Source organism: Drosophila innubila (genome assembly GCF_004354385.1).
Source record: "Drosophila innubila isolate TH190305 chromosome 3R unlocalized genomic scaffold, UK_Dinn_1.0 2_E_3R, whole genome shotgun sequence".
Lineage (NCBI taxonomy): Eukaryota > Metazoa > Arthropoda > Insecta > Diptera > Drosophilidae > Drosophila > Drosophila innubila.
Genome location: NW_022995380.1, coordinates 25,253,470 through 25,262,180, shown reverse-complemented (window position 1 = coordinate 25,262,180; position 8,711 = coordinate 25,253,470). Strand labels below are relative to the sequence as shown.

General features: G+C 35.4%; 4 protein-coding genes across 4 annotated transcripts; 3 read left to right on the top strand and 1 right to left on the bottom strand.

Moving 5' to 3' along the window:
- The first annotated feature begins 169 nt into the window (after positions 1-169).
- On the top strand, positions 170-2,626 carry LOC117789485 (synapsin-like). The gene is made up of 2 exons (XM_034628515.1): positions 170-509; positions 1,629-2,626. Exons 1-2 carry the CDS (start codon positions 170-172, stop codon positions 1,979-1,981), a joined length of 693 nt encoding a protein of 230 aa, XP_034484406.1. The 3' UTR covers positions 1,982-2,626.
- Positions 2,627-5,006: 2,380 nt separating this feature from the next.
- LOC117789484 lies at positions 5,007-6,619 on the top strand. Its single transcript, XM_034628514.1, has 3 exons — positions 5,007-5,273; positions 5,351-5,664; positions 6,306-6,619. The coding sequence occupies exons 1-3, from the start codon at positions 5,007-5,009 to the stop codon at positions 6,421-6,423; spliced, it is 699 nt and encodes a 232-aa protein (XP_034484405.1). The 3' UTR covers positions 6,424-6,619.
- On the bottom strand, positions 6,476-7,738 carry LOC117790372 (multiple coagulation factor deficiency protein 2 homolog). The gene is made up of 4 exons (XM_034629808.1): positions 7,538-7,738; positions 7,392-7,479; positions 7,191-7,332; positions 6,476-6,808 (listed from the first exon to the last, which is right to left on the bottom strand). Exons 1-4 carry the CDS (start codon positions 7,696-7,698, stop codon positions 6,681-6,683), a joined length of 519 nt encoding a protein of 172 aa, XP_034485699.1. The 5' UTR covers positions 7,699-7,738; the 3' UTR covers positions 6,476-6,680.
- Positions 7,739-7,879: 141 nt separating this feature from the next.
- Positions 7,880-8,685, top strand: LOC117790373 (UPF0691 protein C9orf116 homolog). The gene is made up of 2 exons (XM_034629809.1): positions 7,880-8,158; positions 8,214-8,685. The coding sequence occupies exons 1-2, from the start codon at positions 8,014-8,016 to the stop codon at positions 8,417-8,419; spliced, it is 351 nt and encodes a 116-aa protein (XP_034485700.1). The 5' UTR covers positions 7,880-8,013; the 3' UTR covers positions 8,420-8,685.
- The last annotated feature ends 26 nt before the right edge of the window (positions 8,686-8,711 follow it).

Genomic DNA, 8,711 nt, shown 5'->3' with positions numbered 1-8,711 from the left:
TGGCAACAACATCAAATCACCGCCACCACCAGCTGGGCCACCACCACCGCCGCCCAATGTCAATGTCAATGTGAATGCCAATACAAACAGCTCCACGTATCGCAGCAGCTACAGCAGCTCCTTGAGCAAGGACAAGACAAGCTATGGCAACTACGAGAGCAACAGTTCCATGGAGACGATCACACGCATGGACACCAATACCACAAACACAGCGGCCACAGACACGGGCGCGGGTGAGGCAAGTGGCATAACGGCCATAACAACGGTGGGTGCCACTGGCGGTGGCATTGGTGGCATCACCAGCTCGACATCCAACAACGATTGGCGCTCGGCGATTGGCATGCGATCGGCGAGTGTTTATAGTGCACCAGCTGCTGTGACCACAGCAGCACTGCCGGGTGACACCTCGGGCTATGATTCGAATTCGTTGGCCTCGCATGTCGGCTTCAACAATCCCAGTGATCTGCCCTCGTACACGCGTCCCTCTTACTCCCGTTCCGAGAGCAATGGTAATTATCTAGCGGTGGGCGTGCTTCTAGTCAGTCTAACGCTGCGCAAGACTTAAGCGGTCTCCCTCATCTCCATCTCTCCATATACACATATCTCCATATCATAGCATTTCATATCAATATCAACGCAGCTAATTAATTTTTAACAAAACACTCATTATAACATAATAATCAATATTCATACAGACATACATACATATATATTCGTACTATACTTACGAGTAATTTTAGCAGCGACCAAGTAAAAGTAAAAGTAAAAAAGAAAAAAAAAATAATAATTATAATAATAATAATGTAACAACTCTCTTAGCCAATTAGGCAGCGTGTCAAATGTTAGCCAAAGCATAAATTAGGTGCCATCTGTTGTTGTTGTTGTTGTTTTTTTTTTGTTTGTCTTCATTGATTCTCTTCTTTGATAGCCAACTCAAAAAGTGTAAGCCAAATATTACGTATACGACATGTGCGCCGCAAAACTGTTTGTAAGTTCGTCACTTCCCAGTGCTGCTATTCGCTTGTCTGCACGAACACACAACTGAAAACAAACACACCAACAAACAAACGAACGCTGCCGTACAGTAATAACTCGCTAAAGCGCACCGCAAGCTCAGTTCAATTTTGGCTTCCTTTTTTTTTTTTGGCACGCACAACATTAGACACTAAAATACAGAAGCTTCAAGTAGTTCAAAATTCGATAGATGTGTTTGCAACCTTGTTTTTTTTTTTTAATTTTTACTCTCTGTGGTTGAGTGTATTAATGAGTTAAGCAAGCGAAATGCAGCGTTATCAAAATGTAAAACAATTTAATTATTTAGACTGACTCCATAGAGATATATAATTTGAAAATGTGAAAAGATTTCTTAACTTATTTGAGACAGATTTTATTCAAGTATTCGCATTCATATTCATTTGGTCACTCATAAGTGTTGATTGTCGCATATTTTTGATAACACTCATTAATCGTATGTCATCTACCATCACCTTAATCAATGTCTTAATAATTGGACCAATTAGTGCGCTCTCAAATTGGCTCTCAACTGCACCCAAGCAAAATTGTTGTGCATCTGAAAATTGCCATTGATGATTATTGTTGCTATTATTCATTTGAGTTTGTATTTACAGCCTCGAAAAAGTCCGATCTGGACATTATATTCGGTGATACCAAGGCAACGACATCGACGACGACTCCAGGCCATGCTAAATATACCCGGGCCGGCGGCTCAATCTCGGATGCGGACATGATCTTTGGCGGTCCACCCTCCAATTACAAGAGTGATCGCTTTGGTGCCGCCAAAAGCATGAGCATGAGTTCCAGTGGCGTTGCTGCAGGCTCCAGCCCTTATAAGATATATGAGGGTATTCAGAATGCGGCTTTCAGCGACTACAGCGATTCGGGCAGCATTGGCAGCATTAGCTCGACTGGCAAGCGATGGAGCAGCAAGCCTGAGGAGGATGATGAATTGGATTTAAAATAAATTCAAAACTAACACAAACACAAACACAAACACATACAAACATACACATACACGCATATAAAAAGCAAAGAAAAGAAAACCTACATAGCATAAATCATACTACATTCTAACTATGGAAAATCTGTCTTTATTCTGCCTCCGAAGTTTCCTGGTTTCATGAGAATGAACAAAAGCATGCACACATACATACACACACACACACATACATACACATACGTACACACATTTATTCATACACTGAACTGCATCTGCATTTGCATCAGCATCTTCATTAAGTTACTATCATTTTCACTAACACAATGCAGATAAGTTAAATATGCTACAATATTTATATAAACTATTTCCTGTTAATCAATATTAAATATATGTACGCAGTTAAATATCATTTGCTATATAAAAAGGAAAATCAAATATGATAACTACTATAAAGAAGAAAACGCTCTACACTAAACAATGTATAATTATAACCACCAATGCAACAACAATAATAATGCAAGTAAATCCCATTATAATGTGGAACTTCGATGATGACTTGACTGGTTTTGCAGCATATGATAACGAGAGGATATTAGGGATACTCGAAAAACGTTTTGAAACATTTTCTATTTGAAGCCAGAAATATTTATAGTTATTATTGAGACAAAACATTTAAAGAAAAAACAAAAAAAAAACCGAAAAGATAATAATAATATATTAAAATACTTAAATGTTGCTAAATAAGTAAATATATTCGCAAGCGTATATTGCATGTTAACTTATCAATTTCGAATAATAATTACAAATTAAATTGTTACATGTGGAACGGTAAAGATATGAGATATGAATCTTTAATACTTATAAAATCTACTAAAAAGCACATACGAATTTCCATAAGTTCGTGTGCTTAAATAAAAGACAATATGCGTGAAGTATAAATTAATAAAGGAAAAAAAAAGGATGACAAATAAACAAAATGAGAATAAATACTAAATGGTTATTGAAATACATATATGTAACTATAACTATCAGCAAATGTTAAATATCATGGGATACACGAAAGCAAAGCAAACGCTAATTACACACAAATTTGAATGTTTATTATATGCCCACAAATATTATTACTTATGTACTTATTAGTAGTTAATGTTTATACACACATACATAATTGAGATATGTCGAATCGAGTCTACTTACTACCGACCCAGACATTGTACCAACTGCGATTAAAGCGATTAAAATGTTATATTAAAATTTATGAGCAGAAGGCAAAAGAACAACAACAATAATAACAATATTGCCCATTGGTAAGAACAACATACACATGTGTATATATTAAATACATATACTAAACACATGGGACTTAATAAATCAGGTACATTATGAATATCATTTGTACAACGTGAATGATGAATGTTGAATACAACAACGAACATATAATAAACATACAACCACACATACTTATACTATATATATGGAGAAGCTTATTAAAGTATTAAAAAAGAAAACTTTATTTTTAGCAATAAATGTTTTATTCCGTTTGTTACGCACATGTTTAAGCATTATTTTTAAACAATAGCTAAATATTTACAATTAGACAATTTTTGTTGTTACATATCACGAAAATAGTTAAACCATCTTTTAAATTGGGTTGTATGTACTCAAACTTATACTACAAACATTTACTACAACTTTTAGAGTGTGTATTTTAACAGAGATATATTACTTAGTTGAATATTATACAAGTCGTGCAATAGACAAATTTTAATCTTTAACATAAAAATTCAGAGCTGTATTTCCATTTCGTAATATCTTTAACTTTAGTAGTGTTTTATCAAATTAACATATTTCGAAAATGCTACAAAATACTGGCTAAATTATTAAATAATTTTACAAAATTAAAAAAAAATCAAACTTGGTTTTTTTCGATTGTTATGAACTTGATCTAAAAAATTAACTATATCATACATACTTACATAGTCATATTCTCATCTTTGACTAAAGATATTATCATTTCAATCGAATCCACTCGAAACAACTGGCACATATTTAGTAACAACTAATTACAGTGACAAAAGTAGAACAAAAAGTACATAAAAATAATTACATACAGGCATAGGCATTTACGTATCATGCATATATCACTTCGCATAATAAATAATGAAGAAAACAATGCTGAAAAATATTACAAAAAGTACACAAAAACTTAAACGAAGACGAGAACACAAACACAAATACTCAAAGAACATACATAATATATTATAAAACAAAAATACATATATCTTATACAAAATATTAAAAGAAAAGAAAAAAAAAAAACAAATATACCAAATAAATACTCGTATTATTGTGAAAGTATAGCAAAGGAAAAAGAATCTCTACCCGTATATACATACACATATAGCCATATAATATGCATACTTATAGCATATGTACAATGTTGTTTGTAATTGCAAAAATTTCGAAAAATTTATTAATAAAATTTAAAAAAAAAAGTATACATGGAACAACATTTGTATATGTATTACAACAATTTATTGACATTCTATATACATACATATAAATATATACATATATATATATATATATATATACATAAATATGTACTTTCAACTATTCCAATGGATACTGCAAATCACAAAAAACCAAGTAACAATAAATGAGTTGATGATTGATACAAAAACCAAAAAAAAAACAATTGTGTGTACTTCATTTTCACGCATAATTTCGCGTGCATTTACCTGGATTTACAGGTAAATCCTTGAAGTGGAAAAATGTCTGCCAATTTTAGGCTAATGACATCAGGAAAACACTCTCGCTGCTGCGACGTTACTGTTAATCTCTATTTGGGCGCTCTTTTATGGTGCAGCGAGGCACAACATGCAATGTCTGGGTCTGGGCCTCAGTTGTACCTGCATATGCGGAACCATTTTTCGGGCCCGACAGATGTGCAACAGATAAAAACTCAGGCACTTGCCACATCTCAAACCAGTCACGACGCGACAACGACGACAACTCACACGCGATCCTTACCAAAGAGAATAACAACATGAACATCAAGTGGAATTGTGCAACAACAACAATTTGGCTCTTACTGCTACCATGGCTAACAATGCTGAACAGCTCGGAAGCAGCAAGTGTACAGCCGTTGGAGAGTACAAGTACAGTAAACACGCTGAATGACAGCCAGCCAGCGAGCTTGTTGCGTCCACTGTCTTGGCTGAGAGGTGCACAGGATATGTTCGCCAGTCCAGCGGGTCATGTGGTGGTACAGGTGGCCAAGGAACTGCTTCATCGCTCAGCGGGCAACAGTCAAGTGCGTGTTTAAACTCAAATTCCCCACACTCAGACACTTCAACATGATGAGTGTGGTTGTGTCAATGTTATTTACAGGTGCTCAGCTTGAATCTGACCAATTTGCTGATCATTGTGCTGCTCAAGGTGCTGATCTTTTCGGCTGGACTCTTAGGCGCCGGACACTGGAGTAGCTATGGCCATGGCTATGCACGATCTGCAGCACGCCTCGATGCCACATATGGACTGGGCATTACGTCGGGTGATGACTATCTGATAATGGGCTTTCTGGCTGCCCAGGGAGCCGGCCAAGATGATTGCCTCTATGCGGCAGCCTGTGCCTGTCCCAATGCTGCCTATGAGTATGCCAAAGCTGGACGTGCTCTGCTGGGCGCCATTAATATATTCGAGGGGTGAGCTAAGCAAATATTTAACAATTTATTAAGAATGTACATTAGAGTGGGTCAATTTGTATGGAGTAAAAAAATGCACAAAGCGGTTATGATATACGTAATCTGCGATTAATTCTAAGAATAGTTGCCCAAACCATGGGTCTAAAATCAATATTGAGCTTCCACTTTTTACAGAGAAGTTTTAACTATTTCATATATTGGTAATTGTCTGTTAGGTATAACTTACCTCTAACACAAAAAAAAAATTAAAAACCCAAATAGAGGGCGATTTATGATGAATTAAGAGATAAGAATAAATTGGCGGTCTCTTTTCAATTCAATTTTAAAATTAATGCAAATTGAACTTTTTTATTGAAATTTGACAAAAGTGCTAATGCTGAAAATTCAATTAAAAAAATTATAGTTAAGACCGCCAACTAATTATTATCTCTAAATTCATTATAATTTCGCCTCAATCTTTTTTTTTTTTTTTTTATTCTGAGCTGATGAAAACCTTCCTCGAACAAAAGTGGAAACTCGATATTGATTTTAGACATATGGTTTTTTGGGCAATTCTTCTCAGTACTCAACGTACATTACGAATTTCATTACCGCTTTGTCGCAAACAAAATTGACCCACTCTAATGAATTTTAACTTCCAGATCACCTGTGGAGAAGCCACGTTATAATGATCTGATCTTGCTGATGGAACGTGCCGCTTACGATGGATTTCGGGGAACGAACTGCAACACCACCCAATCCTGTGATGCCCTCTTATAGCCAGTGCCCATCATTGCCGATTAATCACACTCAACTTTAGCTATTTAGTATATTGTAGTACAAATGAAATATGTATTTATAGTGATATTGTAGTATTGCTTTTGGCCCATTTGAGGCTTGGCTGCTGTGTGTGTGTTCGTGTGTTATTTACAGTCTCAATGGTTCAGCATGGAAATACATATATAATGCTAGAATTTAACTAAGCTACATATCTAATTATTATTGTGACTTTGTTAATCTTCGACATGTCCTTTTATCTAACGCAGCATATTTCTCTCCACATCCAATTGTTCGTTGCCTCGAGTTACAGCCTTGACAAACTCTGGATAATGCAACAATCCATCGTTGTTTTCATCGGCAATCAGTAGAAACTTATCAATGGCCTCTGCAAAATTCGGGACATAGTTAGATATTATAAATAGAAAAGCGTAAAGTCGATAAAACCCGACTGTGAGAGAACTCTGTGCTTTTTATGTAAGTATCAAGTCAAAATATTGAATAGAGTTTGGTTTGATGGTATAAGCCACAGTAATTTTTGTACAATTACTCGAATAACTTCTAAGTTTATTATCCGATCATGTTGAAATTTTTAGGACACAAATTTGATGTATTTATCTCTTATAGTCTCTGAGATTAAGTATTTAAACAGACAGACAGTCGGCTATATCGACAGAATAAACAAAGAATATGGGATCCAATTCGCCTTGTTTTTTTTTTTTTTTGACAAACTTAACAGATATTCAACAGTATATAGTTGCATGTCTTACCTATAAAGTGATCCAGTTCTTCACTTGCACTCTGCAAGTATTCATTACGATCGCTGTTCTTGAAATAATCATAATTGTGATGCATTGCCGATTGTATCATCTCCAGACCATCGAGTGCATTGTTGTTGTCGTTGTCGTGAGCCTGTGTGTGTGTGAAAAGTATTACTAAAAGTGTAAAACCTTCAAATAATATTTCTCTACCTTAAACATATAGAATATCTTTTCCTCCTCGCTCATATCATCCAAGTTGGCTTGTATGCCCATTTCCTTGAGATCATCATCAATTCGGCTAAGCAATAAATATTTATTAGTGATAGATATTTGGTGCACACCCTTTTCGCACTCACTGTTCCTCATGTGTCAGATGTTGGTCCACTCGCCGAGTTTCGCCGCGTGGATGATGAGGTCCTCGTTTCACGGCCAATGTGCCATCAAAGGATTGGCTGAAACTCACCATGCAAATGATGAAGTTAAGCACATTTGACAAATTGTACATTTTTTTAAACATGCAGCGAACCAAACAAGTTGTTGAGTAATTTCCTTCTTCTTCTTTAGCTTTTTTGTTGGTATTTATGTATATGTTTGTCAGCTGTCAAAAGTGACAGAAGCTCAGTGCGCATGCACCGTTAGAAGAGATGTTAAAATGGCGCTTTGAGTATGTCAATTTTAAATGTTCTGAACTTAGCAACCTTTGACTGTTGTGTGTGCTGTTTGTTCGATAGCATTAAATTCTGTACACACAGTTAACAATTTAACAGAAACAACCAAAGACCAAAAATTCATATTTTGTTAAATACATATTTCGAAAGTTGAACAGATTTATATGAAAATGTGCGAACATTTCTGTGATGATTTGGAGACTTTTAATCCCGAGATTGAGTTCTTAAAGTTCATCAAACGTAAGCCTGTTGTGCAGACTGCGAAACTCTATGAGAATCTGCACAAACGTGAGGACATCAAGTGTCCCTGTAAGTAATCATATAATAAGGGAATTCTCAGCTCTAATCCTATTTCTATTCTTAGACAACTTCAAGGGCTACGGCGTTGAGAAGGACACCAATACCATGTATCGCACTTGCAACTCGGAATATGGTTACTATGCACCCAATTCCTACACCATTCCGACGCGCTTCTTTCCACTCTCTCAAAGATTCTCCAATGATGTGGTGCGCTTCGGCATGTATCGCAATTTCTCGCTAAATACCCATATGGATAGTACGTTCTACTAAGACTCGAGGCTTGAGAAGTAGCTCAACTTTCTCAAAGTATTTCAAATTTATCCAGGGTTGTCATCTTTTAAGCTTGCTTCAGAGTTTCTGAGATATTGGTAAAAACCTGCATTTACTGAGAAATGAAATACTCAGCTCAAAATTAAATTTGTCAATACTTAAAGCAGTTAGAAGTTATAAACTCAGTTGCAACATTAAAATAACAGATGATAAAAAAATTTAAAAAAAAAAAAAGAGTTCAAAATAAAACGTTTATTAAATTATTGTAAAAACAGTTGTTTTAATTCCATGA

Excerpts from the sequence above, each read along its gene's own strand:
- LOC117789485 (XM_034628515.1), top strand. The coding sequence starts at position 170 with ATGGAGACGATCACACGCATGGACACCAATACCACAAACACAGCGGCC. Across the intron at positions 510-1,628 it reads CTCCCGTTCCGAGAGCAATG|CCTCGAAAAAGTCCGATCTG; the intron begins GTAATTATCTAG and ends TTGTATTTACAG.
- LOC117789484 (XM_034628514.1), top strand. The coding sequence starts at position 5,007 with ATGAACATCAAGTGGAATTGTGCAACAACAACAATTTGGCTCTTACTG. Across the intron at positions 5,274-5,350 it reads GCTCAGCGGGCAACAGTCAA|GTGCTCAGCTTGAATCTGAC; the intron begins GTGCGTGTTTAA and ends TGTTATTTACAG. Across the intron at positions 5,665-6,305 it reads GCCATTAATATATTCGAGGG|ATCACCTGTGGAGAAGCCAC; the intron begins GTGAGCTAAGCA and ends TTTAACTTCCAG.
- LOC117790372 (XM_034629808.1), bottom strand. The coding sequence starts at position 7,698 with ATGTTTAAAAAAATGTACAATTTGTCAAATGTGCTTAACTTCATCATT. Across the intron at positions 7,480-7,537 it reads CATCTGACACATGAGGAACA|CCGAATTGATGATGATCTCA; the intron begins GTGAGTGCGAAA and ends TTTATTGCTTAG. Across the intron at positions 7,333-7,391 it reads AGATATTCTATATGTTTAAG|GCTCACGACAACGACAACAA; the intron begins GTAGAGAAATAT and ends ACACACACACAG.
- LOC117790373 (XM_034629809.1), top strand. The coding sequence starts at position 8,014 with ATGAAAATGTGCGAACATTTCTGTGATGATTTGGAGACTTTTAATCCC. Across the intron at positions 8,159-8,213 it reads TGAGGACATCAAGTGTCCCT|ACAACTTCAAGGGCTACGGC; the intron begins GTAAGTAATCAT and ends TTCTATTCTTAG.